Genomic DNA, 18908 nt, shown 5'->3' with positions numbered 1-18908 from the left:
TCCCACCTGGAGGGGTCAGCAGCTGCTGCATTCAGCCCATTGTGACCATTGGGGTGGGATCCCAGTGTTGCCAAATGATCAGATTTCTCAAAAGAAGCTGGAAATACAGATTTTTTTCTTTGTGGTATTTGTTTGAAATATAAAAATCATTATATGTTGGCTCAAACTTTAAAAAAATGTATGGATCAAACAAAACATATCCATGGCCCCAGATTATGCCCACAGTTGGCCAGTCTGTGGCCTTTGCTCTGAAGCATAAGTTGTGCCTTTTTAGAAAGTAAGAGTCTTAAGCAGTTTGTGGTTGCTGATTTGGCCGAGATAGTCTGTCTGTCTTAATCACCTTTAACAAGGAAATACCGCTTAAGTAATGGTAGATTTTAGATCAGTTGTAGCACCTAACTCCCCTTAATTGAGTGTAATAGCTCTGTCTTGCTATTTTGTAGTATCCTGGGTGCAGAGCAGACTATTACAAAGAAAATGGAGTTTTAGGCCAACAGATCTACCAAGTGTCTAATTTTTATGTGTGACTTTCTCAAATTTCTAAATAGCAGTGTTCTCATTTGAACCTAGAAGAATGTATTAACATAATAACTTAGGTTTTTGCCAGAATCCTTGAATGTATTAGCAATTTAAGGTTAAAAAAAACTGAAAATTAATCTTGACTCCTCTTAGTTATCAAATGGATATTTATGTATTTTCTTTTTCTTTCTTTAAAGATTTGAACATGGAATTCAACCCATCAGACCATCCTCGGGCCAGCACAATATTCCTCAGTAAATCTCAGACAGACGGTAGGTTACTAATTTATTTGTGTTCTTAAAACAAAACAAAACAAAAGGTTTGTGTTGGTAACCTAAGTCTTGATTTTCCACTAGTTGTGATTCTCAAGGTAAAAGTAGAATCTGTTTTAGTACCCCCCGCCCCCCCGCCGCAAGTGTATTGTTTGATGGTGTTCTCTTGGGGTTTCTTCCTTTTGTATGTAGTAAGTTATGTTTTTAGAATTCTTTTTCTTTCTTTCTTTCTTTCTTTCTTTCTTTCTTTCTTTCTTTCTTTCTTTCTTTCTTTTTCTTTCTTTCTTTCTTTCTTTCTTTTTCTTTCTCTTCTTTCTTTTCTTTCTTTCTCTCTCTTTCTTTTTTTATTTTTTATTTTTTATTTTTTATTTTTTTTATTTTTTTTAAAGATTTTATTTATTTGAGAGAGAATGAGAGATAGAGAGCATGAGAGGGAAGAGGGTCAGAGGGAGAAGCAGACTCCCCGCTGAGCAGGGAGCCCGATGTGGGACTCGATCCCGGGACTCCAGGATCATGACCTGAGCCGAAGGCAGTCGCTTAACCAACTGAGCCACCCAGGCGCCCTCTCTCTCTTTCTTTCTTTCTTTTTCTTTCTTTCTCTCTCTCTCCTTCCTCCTCCCTCCCTCCCTCCCTCCCTCACTCCCTCCCTCCCTCCCTTCCTCCCTTCCTTCCGAAGATTTTATTTATTTATTTGAGAGAGTGAGAGAATACAAGCAGGGGGAGCAGCAGGCTTCCCCCCCCCCCCGACCCCGCATGCTAAACAGGGAGCCAGATGTGGGGCTCCATCCCAGGACCCTGGAATCATGACCTGAGCTGAAAGCAGACGCTTAGTGGACTGAGCCACCCAGGCGCCCCTAGAATTTTCTATCTTGAAGCAACTATCCTCATTTTGCTAGTCAGCTGGATTATTTCTACATACGTTCTATAGTAGCAGTTTTTACAGCAGAGTCAGACATTTTCCTTTAAGAATTGATATTTGCATAAATCTCTAAAGATCAGAAGTGTTTGTTTTTTTAGACAGTTTGTAGAAGAAAGCAAAATATAATCTTTAAATAAAATAAAATCTCTATTATCTCTCTTGTGCCACTTGAGAGCTGAATTAAACCTGTACACTAAGGGTAAATGTTTTCTTTTTGCCAAACTTCTACTACCCAGCTTATTCTGCCATCTTTGTGGTTTGTCCCAGATGTGTGTGTAATTTCTGTTAAGGATTTTTCTCTCTTTTCAGCCCCTAGCTTATCTCATTGTTCCCTGGCCCTTGGCTACAAAGGACAGATAAAAGTTACACAATATAGTGAACATGAATCTTCTCAGTTGGTTTCCTGTAAAAGAGCAGCCAGAGAAATTTGTTAAATGACCATGTAGTGACCAGGATATTATATTACAATGCTGGAGTCCTGTGTAATTCAATCCCTGACTGTTTTGGCAAATCACTAAGCTCTAATTTAGAGAAAATCTAAATTGACTAGAAAATAGTCAAACATTTATAAGACAGAGACTTCATTTATAAGAACTGATAACTTTTCAGTAATGGTTAGGTTACAATTTTGACATGGTAAAATGCTGAAGTGGTACTGGTGATCTTTACTCAAGCTGCCCCTGACTTGATCTGAAAGAATTTGGTGCATTTATAAAATAATCAGTGTTTCCAAGCATAAGAATAAGTCATTCTAGGCATCAAATACCTGTGAAATAAGTTCTAAATATATCAGGTTAAAACAAAACAGAATATGTATTTCTTGGCCTGGTAAATTGGGAAGCCATTGGGAGGGGTAGGATATTGCAAGGGAAGGACGGTGACAGTGGGGAGGAGGGTTTGGGACAATGAGAATCTAAAACAATTAAATTTTGCACTTAATGATGCAAGATTGGCATACTTTCAGGTTTGGTTCCTGTTTCCTGTGACTTCAGGGTACAGACCAATATCATTCAGGAAATTTTCGAACTGGAATCAAATGGAATTGCAAAAGGGCCTCTTAATAGATGACACATAGCATGATTGTCTTGGTAAAATGAAACTCAGCCATTTTCCCACCTAACAGAAGGATTGCTCCACAAATGAGTTAGGGAAGTGTATCTTCCCCCTTTACCTTTACTACAGATTTCATTCCCCCTTCCTCTCCTGGACCATCAGAGTATCGATTACTTTGATCCTTTTGTTTAATCCTTCAGTTTCTCCCTAAATGCTGGATCTATGAGTCACACAAGAAATACAAGAAAAGGAAAGATAATCAATAGCCTCCCTGAGGTTTTCTTCTCTACTACTCTCTTCATTGAAAGCTTCTATACCATCTCTACTTCTCTTTCCATTCACTTGTCCACTGGCGTCTTCCCCCCAACGCCATTCTGTGGAGCATGTGTTGTAAGGTTGTTCAGGGACATCTTTGCTTCTGTTAGCTCTTGACCTCTTGTGTGACATTTGCTGCTACTGACTATTCCTTGCTCCTTAAAACTCCTTCTCTTTTGGCTTTTTATATTCAAACAGACCAATTTGCTGAAAACAAGTCCCTCTAATGAACAATTGCTTTATAAATAATTTTATTTTAAAAATAGGTAAATTTGGTAACTTCAGTAAGTTAATTCTTTGGTGAATTGATTATCAGTCAGGGAACTATTTGGGGATTTGGTCCCGAGAAACCCTCCCTTTCTTAAAGGTCCTTCTCTGGCATCCTTGATCAAGTTTTTCATTCATCCCTCTAATGTTGGTATTTCATAGGGTTCTGTGCTTTATCCTCTTATCTTCTGGGTTTGCACACGATTTCTCACAATGTCCGTTTCAACTATGATGTCTAGCCGGATTTTTCTCTGCTGTGTTCAGATCCCTTATATCTGTCTGCCTGCTGGACATCTTGATATCTTCCTCTAACTCAGTATGTCCCAATCCGAACTTAGTAACTGCAGTTAATGTCCTGCGTTTCCTACTCTACCCAGGTCCCCCAGCCAGGGGAGGCCTCAACTTTTCCTGGACTCATGTTCTGGCAGTAGTCCTGCAGCTGACTCACGCTGACTTGCAGGAGCTGACTGTGCACATTTCTTCCCAGTTCCAAGTTCAGTGACACCATTTTTGGAGTTTGAAAACAGTCACAATGGGAATTTTTACCCCGTAGAAATTGACAAATGCTACAAATCAGGGCATTTTTTTAAGGCAGCTGTTAAACATTTATTGGCACACCATTACAGCCAAGTGATCAAAGGTGTATTACTTTTTACCTCATAAATGTCCCTGAATCTGACTACTCTTTACCATTCCCATTGCTGCCACCTTAGTTGAGACTCCTCTGTTTTCTCAGTTGGATTACTGCAGCAGCCTCTGGACTCACCTGTGACCTTGTCCCTTTCCACTGCTATGGCTCTGCAATTGTTAGGTGAAAAGACTTTCTGTAAATCAGATCCGATTATATCCCTTGCTTGCTTCATCTTTTGTAATGGCTCCCCAGTTGCCTTAGAATTAAATTTCAAATGCCTTAGTGTGATAATGGGCAAGGCCCTTCATGCTCCATCCTCTGTGTGCCTTCTCAGCCCACTTTCTTCTTTTGCCTCTCTGTGCTTCAGCCATATGGAATCCCTTGCAGTTCCCCCGGTGTGCCGTGTGGCCTCCTGTGCCTTTGCGTTTACCTGGATTTCCGCTTCTGTCTTCTACACAACTCATTTCTTCAGTCTCCAAGCCTCATTTCAGCTATCACTTCCTCCCTGAAGGCGTCCTTCACCCCTCAGGCTGGGTTAAGTGGGCCTTTGGTGAGTTCCTGCTATATCTGTGAATGCTTTCTTTATAGTCTGAACCATATTGTGGCATTTAGAACTATTTTCTTGTCTGTATTGCCAACTAGCTCCTAGAGGGAACGTGATAATGGATCTCAGTGTTTCCTGTGCCTTGCTCTGCCTGGGACAGAGGATATGTTTAACTTAGGTGATTGAAAGAAGGAGAAAAATGACAAAAGCCGTGAGACATTTTTGATTTGCTTGTGATCATTCTTTGCTTGCACAAACTTCTGTTTTCATTACAAGACCCCCATACTTCTGAGAGCATTAGAGCAGTCCAGAATTGTGGGTCCCACCTATGCCAATTTATTTTTTATTTTTTTGGAAGAAATGTTGTAATTTTAAGATTATAAGGCACACAGCACCTTTTAGATTCCTTTCTTTTGAATTTGGTGATCTCCCCTTTCTTCTTCAGGGTGATGTACTCCTGCAGTAGTTTGCACTGGGTTTGTGGGTCGGAGACTGTTGTTGGGGTGATGGCAGTTCTGTGAGGGCAGCTCCTGCTCGGGGCCACAGCCGGGTGCTCTGTGCCTTTGCAGCTCTCTGCTCTGCAGACCCGTCGTCCTCTTTCCTGCTTCAGCGCTCGACGGTCTGATGAACACACTATGTGCCATGCTCCGCACTGGTCAGCTGTTCATTATTCTGCTCTACCTGATACCTGTAGTAAGTCATTAGGACTTAAATTAGAATCTACTAAGTTCCTTTTCCCTCTTATATCAAAGAGATTTAGGCTGGCCTTGGATCCTTTTTCTCAGTGTTCAGAAGGAGACTGGAAACTTTACTGTAACAGATGATAATGGAGTGCTTGCCTACTGAGATCTCTGCCAGCTGGCTGAAGTGAGGGGTATTCTGTCCAAGCCAGACTCGCGGCTCTCTCAGTCTCTTCTTCACACAAATGGGATGTCATTGTAGAATTTCTTTGTATGAGAGCCACTCAACAAAGAAGAGACCAAGAAGGTTTCCTTTCGGGACCAGGTGGGGTTGCCAGGTGAGAGAGGAATTAGTTTGCTTGGCCTACCTTGGCTTTTCATGCTATCATTTTAGCTTGTGGGGAAGAAATATAATTCCTAGTGGTTTTTCCTTTTCTATACTATTTTAATTCATTGTTTTCAAAGACACGAGAGTCTACTCTTAAGTACTAGGAGAAAGCAGCTAAACCACATCTTTTTTAACTAGTATGGTTTCTAGAAGTTCTTTACCTTGAAAAAGAATTTGGACAAAAATAAGAACTTATGTGTCCGTGTTTGTGTGTATATGTCATCTGTGTGTTCAAGAGTTTCTTGAAATAATTAAAGGAATAAAAACCATTTTCTCTTGAGTGACTTACAGCCAAAGTAGAAGCGTTAAAATTCAGAAATAAAAATATGAGCCCTGGTTTTCTTTGCACATTCTTTCAGAAATACTGAAATCGAAAAAAATGTTTTGTGGCCTTCCTTTGTTCAGGGTCATGTTTTTGTTCCTGGGCGGTGTTGAACTTCTCTATCACAAGGGGACCAACCTTTTTGTACTCCTTTTATCTGGCATTTAGAAGCAGCTGACCCCCTGTGCCCTGCCAGGAATCTCTTCCATCTGAGCGTTCCCACGACCTTTCTGTCATCCCCTTTCCTACATGTCCCCAGCTCTCTTCGTCACCCTCCTGTGCGCTGTGCTCTGCCGTGCTCTTGTCTCCATGTCCCTGTCCCTCACTCTGTGCGTCTCCTGTACAGTTTATCAGGTTCCATAGGGAATATTTTTGGTGTTAGATATGGAAGAATCCATAGGACCCCAGAGCTCTTACACCAGTGATTTTCATTCTTTTTTTTTTGTCCTTTGCTTACATACCATGGAAAATAATTTTGAAAAACTATGAACTCCTTCGAACATTTTTATGTTGATTATAAAAATTTTTCATCTTATCAAAGGATGTAATTTTTAATGTATTTTAAATATGGACATTTTAAAATAAAACTATTCCTCTTTAAAAAAATGTTTCAAATAATATCTTAATACCTTAGTGATTTGGTAATCCACCATAAATCATTTAAAAATGTATGAACAACTCATCTTTAACAGTTGGAAATTTCATATGATTTCTTTTTCATCTTGAACTTGTATTTCCATGTCATTTTCTCTATAGAATTTTATCCTAATGTAATACATTTCTAAGTCATTTATCACACATCATACTTCCATTTTATGAAAATATGGATCTAAGTTTAATTTTTATTTCTCACCATTGTAAATCTCTAAATGTTAAAAGTAAATTCTGGATTTATGTGTCATTATTATTGTCATTAGCCCTTAGTTGATCAAAACAATGCAAACATTAAGATTTTAATGAATAATTATTAAACAGAGAAGTGGAGTAATTTTTAGAAAAATACTTCTTACTGAGATGCTCCTATGGCTGAATATTACATATTCCTGGAATGAGGTGCTAGTCAACATCAGATTCTTTGTTTTTATAGATGTAAATGCTGAGGAACTTTGTTCATATAGGTACATACATTGGAATAGGAGGATTTATTATAGTAATAGCACTAAATTCTATTTCATCTGATTCATATGTCAAAAAGTCTCCAAGGGATTTATCATCCAAAACCATTCCTAATGATCAGCTACAATTCAATCTTGTTCTCCTTCAGCTTTGTTGACAGAAAGGAATTGGAATCCCTTGATTTGCAAAAGAGTTTGTCACCCAGTTAGAGGAGCTTCTCACTTCTGTAGTTTCTGGGAAGTATACCAAAAAGACTTTACCAGACATACAAATGACTTTTAATTATATCTGCTGTTAAAGAAAAACATTTCCATTTGATGGCACCAGATTTAACCTGATACACTCAGGAGCCTTGGGAAAATAAATTTGTGATTCATTTCAGAACACCGTGCCTGGGTCCTTCAACCCCCATTGAAGTTTGTATACCCCTCGAAAGAAGGAGTGATCTTCACTTTATTGTTTTGATTTATTGCATTTATTGAGAAAGCTCACATTTACATCTCTATGCCATGTACAGTGAATAGATCATAGAAGGAACTCTAATATATGTTGAATGAAAGATTCCCCACCTGTCCTTTTCCCTCTGAACTATTGTTTTTTTAGCTTCTCTTTTGATTTAAATATATTTTTGTCAAAATCTTATGTCCTTCATATGACCTTGTTGACAAAGCTAAGCATCATTGTCAAGACAGTCAGTAAAATCAGACTTCCTTTCTATCAGAAATGGTCTGATTTCATTTCTTTTCAATTCATGTCACGTGTCGGTACACATGCACATGGCCACCTTCACTCTATATGATCACGACAAATGGCCAGACAGGTAGGACGAAGGATGTGCCTTGCCAACAGTGTGCTGTACCTTTATGCTTATCCCTGTGCTCCCCTGGGTCTCTCCCTTAGAGCCTGCGTCTTTGACGGAGTCTAAGCACTGAAGAGGCATGGTGCTAGTAGAAACTGTCATCCCAGTGTGGTATCTGTAGATGGAGAGCCAGAAGTCCTCACTGTGCCCCTAGTAGAAATGTCCACAGGACAGGGCAGATTCCAGGCTGTGCTGCAGGTTGTGGAACCTGGATTAAAGGCCGCAGCCTCACCCCTGGTGTCTGTTTTGTCCCTTGGGTGCCTTGGGAGAGGTCTTTGATGTCAGGTTGGTGCATGTGCAGGGGTGGGTTGGCATGCCTTTTTCTGAGAAGTGGGAGAAAGGTAACTGTGTAGAAGAAGGTGGGGACAGAGTCCCTGCCTCATACCTCAGCCATGTTCAAGAGTTCTTTGAAAACCTCATTTCAAGACTGCTACTCTAGTCCAGCCCTGAATTATCTGTTGACAAGATCATTTTGGGAGAGAGAATGATGAAAACTAGTATTGCCCTACCTTATCTTTTCCTTCTGGTCTGGTGGGGTGGATGCCCAAGAAATAGCAGAAGTCCAGAGTAGTGAAAAGTCAGTCCGTAAGTAGGGGGCCGACTGTGATTATCTTTAGCCTGTGGTGAGCCTCTTCTTGCAGGAATCGTTCTTTGGTCTCCAATTTGGCGGCCAGGGCTCTGGAGCTGACCTGAGGCTCTTGAGTGCTATTACTTAGCTTTATGGTTATGTGATCTCCTGGGTCATAATTTCCTGTAAATTGGCAGTGATCATAACTGTCCCATTAGTAGATTGTTGTCATGAGGCAGTAGGAAGATGTCTTGAACTAACACACAATAAGCAGTCAGTCAGTGCCTACAGTCAGTCTCTGCTCTTGTGCCTGTGAAGCAGGTACTTGGGTCCCTCGGCGCTGACACCTGGGACTCCCCTGAGCCATTCTGTCCCAGGACCTCGGCAGGGAGAAGCCATACCCCACCTTGGCACTGTAGTTAGGTATTCCAGATGGATATTTCTCACTGCCTGAGAGACATTCCATCTGGCAGTCACACAAATCCCTCAGGGTTGTTATGTCTAAATTAGAAGTCACCATCTTTCCTCGCCTGTCTACTTTCTTGTCTTGTTTTTTTTAAGGATAAACCCACTGTCGGCCTGGGTCCCCAGCCAGCAGCCCAGGAGTCCTGTGATTAATGTCTTGTGTCCCATCTCTCCCCTATATACTTGGTATCTCTTCCTCCAGTGTCATGACTCACAGCTCATATTCTTTCACTTGATCTGTGACCATGGGCTCTTTCCTACCTTCCTGCTTCCAACTCTGTTCTTTCTTTGCCTCCACTTTGCTACCAGAAGGAGCATTCTGTAACACAGGTCCACCAGGGCCCCCCCTGCTCCAACTGTCCTTCTCCGGTGGTTTCTGCGCACCCACAAGGGACAGTGAGCCCTCAGCGTGGTATGCAGCCATTCCCTCGGGCCCTTTCTGCCTTCCCTGCCAATCCTCCTCCCCTGCCTCCTGCTGTGTGCTCCCATAGTTCTGAGCTGCTCCTAGTCCTGAACGGCCAGGCCCTCTGCTCTGTCACAGTGCAGCTGACGCACCATCCTTGTCTTCAGGGCCCTTCCCTCTTGCCTGTGCCAGCCCAGAGTCTGCCTCTTGGCTGGCGCTTCCCTGGATTCCCCACATTTCATCCATTCTGAGAGTTCCCCAACTGTAACACCTCTAAAATCAGGACAGGCAGTGGCTTCTCAAAATTTAACTGGCAGCATTTTTTTCCTTCCTAAGTGGCAAATAGAATAAAGGTGTACCATAAAATCAGTGGCATTAAATTCAATGCAGTTTGTATATTCCATTCCTGTGGAGTTCATTTTTTTTTTTTTTATGGCTTATAAATAAAGAAATAGTGGGTTGGTGTACCCACTAAATTCCATGTTGTTTTAGATAGGGACAGTGTTTTCCTCATTTTGCGTTCTCTGTACCAAGCACAGAGGCTAGCACATCTTAGAAACTTAAAAAGAAGATGGATTGAATGAATGAAGTAATGAAAGAATGAAGGCAGGGAGTCACTCCTGGGCCGACACGCGAGGGCATTGTGACAGTCTCCCTCACAAGGTGGCGCTCTGGTTTATGCTGCAACATCACTTTCTTCCACCTTTCCTAACTTCATTAGAAAGGGACATGTCCATTATTTGAGGGCAGGGGAATGTAGGTTTTTGAGGCCCAGGCAGTGTATTTGGACTTCTGTCTCCCAGGTCTGAACTTGACATGGCCATCCTACCCTCAGGGCAGCTCTCCTGTCTCTGCAGTCATCTGTTGAGCTGCACGAGAGGGGTGGTGCAGGGTCTCTTGGCCATGCTAAGCCCTGTAAATTAAATGGACAAGGGAGGTCTTTTTTGGGCTCTGTGGCCCACTTTTCTTGGAAGCGTTGCCTTGTGCCAGTGTCTGATCTCTTGAGCCTTCCAGTCTGGAGGAAGCTGCTTACATAATACAAATTCCATTGAAATCAAATTAGACCCAGGATATCAGTTTTTCCTCAATATGCCTTGTACTTTGTTGTCTCTCCTGGCCTATGCTTTCCCCAGATTCAGTTTCAGAAAATTGCTCAGTGAGGAGAGACCCAGAGCCAAGGCTGGGATGGTCATTCATCCCAGTGGCCATAGAGCTTTATGTCCTCTCCACCCCAGCTGTGTTCTGCTGTTTGCTAGCACCCTCTGGTTTGTCAGTTGCAGTGATAAACTCTTACTTTTCTACAACTTCTTTCAACTCTCCTTTTTAAACTGTGAGGACGTTCAGTCTCCCTTCATTTAGCACAAGCTAACCCTTTCTGTACTCTTGACAGCTTCTCTTATTGATGTTTGTGGTCAGCTCCTCTGCGATATCTAGAAGGCAACTGAATTTCATTGATAAGTCTGTCAGTCACCATGTAAGAACAAGTAATGCCTTGGAAAGATTTCCTGAAGGTAGTCATGTATTAAAGCACAACCTTCTGGAATCAACCTGTTGGAGCTGCAAGCCTACATCCATCACTGTCTGTATGATTCTGTGCATCTGATCCGTATGGTCTTCCTGAACCGCAGTAGACTAGAGGTTGTGCCTCCTTGTGACATTGTCAGGAAGACCAACTGTCAGTGCATATAACACATCTGTGTCAGAGCTCTGGGCACAGAATCTGAGACAGCAGAGGCTCTCAGTAAGTGCAGTCCTTATTCTGGAGTGTAGGTACTCATTTGCTCACCTGGATTGAGGTTCTTCCGTGACCTCGGTCTCTTAGATATGAGTCCTTCTTTATGCCAACTGCAGCACTTCACACTGAACCCTGGGTCTGACTGGGAGGAGACATGATGGCTACCAGTAGAAGAGGAAAGGGTGGTCTCTGGGCTCTGCTATGCCCAGACCCATCTTTTTCTGTCCATGTTTCTTGATACAGATAGATCAACCCTCTCATTTAAGAGTTGCTTCCACACACCTTGAAAGCAAACCAGGAAGAGGTCAGACCTGAAATGGTAGGAACCAACATTTGATAGCAGTCCTTTGTGAAAGTACAGAGAGCACTTTGAATCTCACTTTAAAAAATCAAGTGATAACCTTGCCACCCTGTGCCAGAATAGATTTCTGGTGGGTCCACTAGTTGGAGGTTAGCTGTGATGAACATAATTATAAATATCTAGAAACAGTATGAGTGAATATTAATCTCAGAATGGGGAAGGGGGCATGTAAGCTTATAAGACCAATAGGAGAAATTGCCTAAAAATGAAAACTTATGTCAGAATGCATCCTAAAAATTAAACCGTCAAATGGGAAAAATAATACATATGAGAAAGGATTAATGGCCTTATGTATTAAAGAATTGTTGTACAACCAGCGACACTGCTAACACACCAACAGAAAAATGGGCAGCATTTCTGCTGGTGTGCTTGTACGTGTGCACATGTATATGTGCTCGTTTGTATCTAAATATGTTAAAATGCAAAAGCGCATATAACACATCTGTGTACGTGTGCATAGAGAAAAGACTCTCCTTGAGAGGATACACACTAAAATAATAAGTTATCCCTGGGTTGTTGGATTATATATTTTTTCTTTAGGTTTCTCTGTATTTTCCTAATTTAAATTTTATTTGTATCTTTTTCTTTATACTGTTTAGTATTTTCCAGTGTTTTTTTATAGTAAGCATGCATTTCTCTTACAATCAGCAAAGTTCTAAAAGAATCCACTTTATTTAGGTTTCTGTGCTTCTGAGTAAATCCTTTGGCCCTAGGTAAACAGAAAACTTCTGAAGTTAGTTGGCAATTTATTAGATGGACACTTGATCTTTGAATGGTTTTCTCCATATACCTATACCTACTTCTGCTACCTCTTCTGTTCTCTGGAATCTTCTGCTCTTCGTGACTGATCTGCCCTAGACGTCTTTGCAGTTTTTCTTATCTTTTCATTTTTGTTTCATCTGCTTTGCTTATTTAGATTTCACTTTGAATGTTCAGAATATCCCCTTCCTCTGTGCCCAAATATAAGAAATATGTGCAGGTCCAGGACAATTCAGAGTGGGCTGGAGTTCTTGGGAGAAGCTGCCCTCCTGCAGTGCAGGAGAGGTGCCTTGTGGGGTAGTGACCTCATCAGGACACCTATTACAGGGCCCGTGGGTGTGGTGTGAATGTGTTCCTATACTGTACAAACCTGTGTCCCAGTCACTGGTATTCATGACTTACAGCCCTGTGAAGCAACTAGCTTAGACAGGCTGGGACCTCAGAATATCTTTGCATTTGCCTTTGAGCTGTGTTCCCTAATGGGACTCAGTGGTTGTGTTTTGAAGTGAATGATTGAATTCACTGAATTATTGAAAACTGAGGAAATTGTGTGGAAATCTCAGACGTATTATAAGAAAAGTTAATAACAATCTCTTGATTGTTTAAAGCCTGATCTGTGCTCACCCACAGGAAAAAAGAAAGGAAAGGAAAAGAAAACCTTTTCTTTTGAACTAGATTTTAGTGGTTCCGATTGACTGTGCTATTCCAGCAATCACTCAAAACAAAATTCTAGAATTCTTTATATTGTTGTCAAGGCCTCCCACTTGAATGGCCTGCCAGTCCTTCGCATCCAGAGTAATTAATAAGCTAAGTAGTTTTTCTTTGTGGAACAGCTTAGCTCTGTTCATATCGGATCTAATTACCTGTTGTCAAATGGAGCTCATTTCATGCAGGTTCCAGGCAGCAGCGACACTCCCCTGGGAGGGAGGGAGGCTAGTGCAGAGGATGGAATCTGGGAAACCCGGCAAGCCATCCCCGGTCTTCCCCCGTCTGGTCACGCCTTGCCTTGGCCTGCATGGGCTGCGTCCTCATTTTCAAAGGAAGAATGTTGGATTACCTATTTTAGGACTTACTTAGTCCTCCCATTTTGTGTCAAATAGTGGCTAACCCCACCATTGGAAGATCTGTTTTAGAGATGGAACAGGGGAAACCAAGATAATTTTTTAAATGCCTGTCTGTAGAAGAGGTTAGCTGTAATTGCATTTAGATTGTTAACAAATCGTAATTAGAAAGTTGTATTTTTAAAAGTAAAGAAATTTTGCTTCTATGACATTGTGACAAAGGAATGTCATGTGGCAACCTAAGTGAAGTTTTGGTTCTCTCTCAGATGGCAAACGCTGCCATTTTCTCATTTTATCTGGAGAAGACTTAATGCTAACAGTAGTGTTTTTGTTGATTTTAGATGGCTTATTTTTATTTATTTGTTATTTTTTTGAAAGATTTTATTTATTTATTTGACAGAGAGAGACACAGTGAGAGAGGGACCACAAGCAGAGGGAGTGGGAGAGGGAGAAGCAGTCTTCCTGCAGAGCAGGGAGCCCGATGCAGGGCTTGATCCTAGGACCCTGGGATCATGACCTGAGCCGAAGGCAGACACTTAACGACTGAGCCACCCAGGCGCCCCTAGATGGCTTATTTTTGAAGCCTCAAATACATTTTCTCTTTAAGTCATTATGGACTTATTTCAGTAGCCAATTAAAAAATTCTCTTACCAAACCATCATGGATGGGATCAAAGGAGAGAGCGATTATTCCTTTTCCAGGAAAGTGAGATGTATGATCCACATCAATTTATTGTCTGTTTTCTCAACAAAGCAAAATCTGGCTATTATAATAGTCACTCAGGTATATAGAAACTCTGAAAACTCCAGAGAAATTTGATTGATATGTTATTAGTAACCCAAAATACTCAGGTTTAAAAATGATTAAAGCTAATATCAGAAATGAATTGGCATATTGCTTATGCCATTACATAAAACAAAATGGCTAAAAGCCATTTGAATTTCAGAGCTGATTAATGGCCTCAGTAGTTTCAAATTTATTTTATTTTATTTTATTTTTATTTTTTTTAAAGATTTTTATTTATTTATTTGACGGGGTGGGGAAGAGCAGGGACACAAGTGGGGTAGTGGGAGAGGGAGAAGCAGGCTTCCCGCGGAGCAGGGAGCCCGATGTGGGGCTCGATCCCAGGACCCTGGGATCATGACCTGAGCCGAAGGCAGACGCTTAAGGACTGAGCCACCCAGGCGCCCTCAAATTTATTTTAAAGACAGATTTAGATATAAGCAATACAATTCATCTTTTTTGGTGATACCAGTGTAAGAGATTCCACTTACTATTTTTTCTCCTCTGGTAGTGTCTTAATCCTGTTCCTACTAGCTTAGGGGGAAAGGAATAATTAATTGTAAGGCCACCATGGTATCTGATAAACCTTACAAGTCATTGGAATAAGGACTAAAAGCCATTAGGAATAAGGAAGCACCTACCTCCTCCTCATCCCCCTCCTGCTCTCCGTTCTTCTCTGTGTCAGCTGTGTTGGAGAGCCTCAAGTTGAACTCCCCCCCCCCCCCACCCTTCTGGTGATTCAGTAGGAGGAGTCATAGCCCTCAAGATATAGTCATGCTCATGGCTATGGCTTTTTACAAAGAACATATACAAAGCAAAATTAGTACAAGGAAAAGGTGCATGGGCGAAGTCCAGAGGAAACCAGGCACAGGCTTCCAAGAGTCCCCTCCAAGTAGAGTCATGCAGGATCCACTAGGTTTCTCCAGTGACAGCCCAGTCAGGGAAGCTCCTCAGAGACCCAGAGCCCAGGATTTTCACTGAGGACTGGTTAAGTAGGCAGCCTCTGCCAGTATGTAACAAAATTCTAGACTCCCAGGAGGAAAGCGGGTGTTTAGCGTAAACTGTATTGTTTGCACAATGTAAGCACAGTGAGCCACTTTTATCAGTTAGGGAATGGTAGGAACCCTCCCCAAATCCATATTCCCAGACACCAGCTTAGGGCCTCTCTTGCAAACAGGCCTTTTCAGGGATGGCAGTCAGACCTTCTATGTTAACTCTTTTCTGCACAGAAGGAGATGCACTTCATCCCACCCACCCCATACCTTCAGACGAGGTGCTAGCAGTGATGAACTAGCATCTCTGGATTCTCAGGAGAGAGAATTTGCCCAGTTAGGAATGGATATCTACCTGGATCCAGGCAGTTATGGTCAGGGTCACCTAGTATCAGCATGGATATTGGGAACTATTTTTGTTTTTATAGGGACTGGCAGTTGGTTTGGGGATTCGGGAGACATTCCACAAGGAAGTCAGTCATAGGGATATATGTGTGGAAGAGCCTTTCAGATACTATGTAGACGATTCTGCAAAGGCCCTCTCAGGAGTGGCATCACACAATAATAAAGAATACAAAATAATCCCCTGAACCCAGGTTTCAGATTAGATTCAGCAGGCCCAGTTGCTCTGAGTGAAATAGGATAAGGTATAGGTATTCATTTGTATAAAAACAGTGAGTGCCTAAGATATTCTGTAATAGATTTGGATACCTTATCCTTAGGTATTTTATAACGTCTTAGTGAATTTTGTTTTTTACTATTCTCATTGGAACCAGTTGGGCTCCATGGAAATGGCCTGATTCTTCCCTGAGATTTAGTTTTGTAGGAGATGTACAAGAATAGTATACACTTTTACAGTATTCCTACTTGTTTTGTGTGTTTTTTTTGTTTGTTTTGTTTTTTTGTTACAAACTTTTTTGTTAAAACTTTCAGCCTGTACTATTGAAGATTCTGATTTTCAACCCTCTCCTTCTATTTTTGAATAATGCTTAATTTTTTCAATAGTGCCCATATATAAGAAGCTCTAATATTCCTTGAGGCATGGATATCTTTTATCTGTTGGAGGCTGGGTGATACAGGGCATTAAGGTGACCTTGGCAGTTCCCAGAATTGGGAGACACAAAGCCTCTGCACAAACCTATTTCTGGGATGCCCTAGGAAGGACTGTCACCTTTTGCTAACCCTGTCAGGTCTACTGCCTGTGTAGAAAGTGTTTCCAGATCCCTTCAGGCAATGGGAAACCACCATAGAAATGTCATCATACCCCCATGTGGTAGAGCAACCTTGAATAGATGCATAATAATTTAGTATTGAATTAATTTAAGGAAAACATGCACATGTGCACACACACGTGCACAGAATACTTGCACGCACACAAAGTATGTGTGCCAGGAAATTAAAACCCGGTGCTTCTGCCAGACCCTCATTTTTCTTTTGTTGTGGTTCACATGTGGATGATGCTTATTTGGAATTAGATCAAAAGAAACCATGCAGCTTCCACAGTGTGGATAGCAGACAGAGTCTGCTGCTGTTTATGTGCACTTGAGCTCCAAGGGTGCTGGTCTGGCCTCCACCATGGCCAGGCTGCCTCACAGTCCGTGTGCAGTGCATGCCAGTGGCCTGCAGATGAATCCATCTGATGGCCAGGTATAAGCACCTTGTCTCAGCAGTATCCTCAGGCTGGTTTTTGCTTTGTATCCCAAACATCGTTGAGACAGGAAGAGGGACAGCGTACCAGAGATGATAAGACTTCTGAGGAAAAGTGAAATGTTTCCAGAGATGATAAGACTTCTAAGGAAAAGTGAAATGTTTCTTTGTGAATTGAAGAACAGAATGTAAGCATAGGAAAATATTTCCCCAGTCCCTCAGTCAGATGAGCTGGAGGGCTTTTTGAAAACTAGTGAATCCACGTGGGTCATGGACTGCCAAGAAAAGAAGTCCTCCTCCCTCAGATGAGCTGGATTTGTATGCTGTTTGTATGTTTAGGGTACAGATATACATTAGGTAGCATTACTGATTCCTGGGGACCAAGCTGTCATCTCCTTGAAGGAAACTTATTCTTCATATCCTCTACAGGGACCTACTCAGTAAACGTGTCAGCTGACTAATATGTAGCCTCAAAAGTAAGTGTTCAGGAAAAAAGAGGCAAAACTCAATGATATTAGGTTATTTCAGTAATCCTCTGTGTTCCCTGTCACCCTTCTACACCTCTGGGACTAAGGACCCCTGTTCTGGGAAACACTAAGGTCTGGTGTAGGGAAGGCTGAGCCACGATGCACAGACAGTAGTAGAAGGAATGATCTTTTAGACAGGGCAGTATTTTTTATTGTGAGTTTTACCAGCCTTACTGAGGGAGAGGGTGCTCCAAGATGCTCCTCCGTAAAGACTCCTAGACAGAAACTTGGTTTTATTCATTAGCACCCAACCTGTAGTGTACTTGGTTTCCATGATAAATAACACTTCTGATGTACATTATCTGTCTTGTGTCTTAATGCTGTTGCGGGTATTATTGTTGTTATTTTTTTATATATTTCACCCAAAGTGTGTGGACCTTTATGGGTCGGGTTGGGTTAGAAATAAATAGTCTTATTAGTGGTTAATCATTCTAATTAATGGATGCATACAAGTTTTATGAAATTGCTATGTAATAGATTTTTTAGTTATTAGCTGCTACCACTCAGTTAATCGTAGCTGCAGTTGTTTTGTTAGGATGCTGTACTTTAAGTGGGTCTATATTTTGCTCTATTAGCCGAGTTCAGATCTGCATTTGTTCTGGTCACATAGTCTTATCTATGGTAATTGAACATTGGGTATGTTGGTGGAAGGATGGGGCTGTGACACAAGAGGTCCCGTCCTCACCAACCTGCCCGGGGTTGGCATGCAGGTGTATAACATTTCTGTTGCATCTTTTGTTTTCACAGTGAGAGAAAAACGCAAGAGTCTCTTCATTAACCATGTAAGTGAAGCTGTCTCCTTGTGTTCTTCATAATGATTATACTGTGTAAAGAGCTTAAACCAACCATGTCTGGAATAGGTACAAATGGTTTGTGTTTTTTTGTCAATATGTGGAAGAATGTGAAGAATGCTGTGATGTACTTAACGCTGTTTGGCTTGTAATTGGACAAGCATGGCTTGGTATTTCCACTGCCTGAAGTGTTTTTCCAGAAGCCCCACACTGCTGTTGTTCCTGGGAAGATGTGTGTGAACAGTACCACAGCACATACTACACAGGTCCAAATGAAAGCCACTTCTTTTAAATTTCTAATTCTTTCCTTCTTCTACCCCACCCCCAAATTACTATTTTTCTCCCTGTAGCTCACGTCTATTTGAATAAACCCATAATTGTTTCTATGAGGCTATCTGCCTCCACACACACTTTCTTCTCCTTAATTGGTATTTATAGGTCCAGTAGAGTCTCTTTGTTCTTTGGGTGCTCACGGAAAGAATAAACTTGATAACATTTTAGTTTTAAAAGGATTTTTTAAAAATTCAGCTCTATTCTTTTGGCCAGTTCTGAGCAGTGTCTCCATCATCTGCTGGCCAGGCATAAGGTGTCTGTTTGAGATACTTCGTTGTTCTTCCTTGAGCAGCAGGTGCAGCTTGCTGGCTCCATCTCTGCTCTGTCCACCCTCCCACTAACACCTTCCCACCCGGTGACCCCCAACTTGTACCTCTCAGGAGTGTGAAGACCTGCCACTTTCCTCTCCCTCTAAATATATGCCTCTTTATTTAGGAAAGAAAACTGTCTCTGTGAGGTATGGAATGATGAAGTAGGTGAATTGCCAAAATAAGGATGCTACAAATTCTCATATTGAAAAGAAGAATGATGTGTTTGACCTTATAAGGGTTTTTCTGAGAATTTCTAGATTGTCTGCCTTTAAGTATTTGTGGATTTT

At 41.5% G+C, this 18908-nt stretch overlaps 1 protein-coding gene across 1 annotated transcript in view; it reads left to right on the top strand.

Annotated features, from left to right (window-relative positions):
* CCNY (cyclin Y) overlaps nt 1–18908 on the top strand; it is a 232542-nt gene that overhangs the window by 149942 nt on the left and 63692 nt on the right. The window contains exons 2-3 of the mRNA XM_028120909.2: nt 717–791; nt 17934–17968. Coding sequence (XP_027976710.1) covers nt 717–791; nt 17934–17968 — 110 coding nt within the window. The remainder of the gene's footprint in view (nt 1–716; nt 792–17933; nt 17969–18908) is intronic.

The sequence above is a fragment of the Eumetopias jubatus genome, unplaced genomic scaffold, assembly GCF_037043125.1.
Source record: "Eumetopias jubatus isolate StellerSeaLion01/CBP00866 unplaced genomic scaffold, mEumJub1_p1.0 scaffold_8, whole genome shotgun sequence".
NCBI lineage: Eukaryota > Metazoa > Chordata > Mammalia > Carnivora > Otariidae > Eumetopias > Eumetopias jubatus.
Note: the sequence above shows the minus strand (reverse complement) of the source record. Positions and strands in the feature narration are given on the sequence as shown.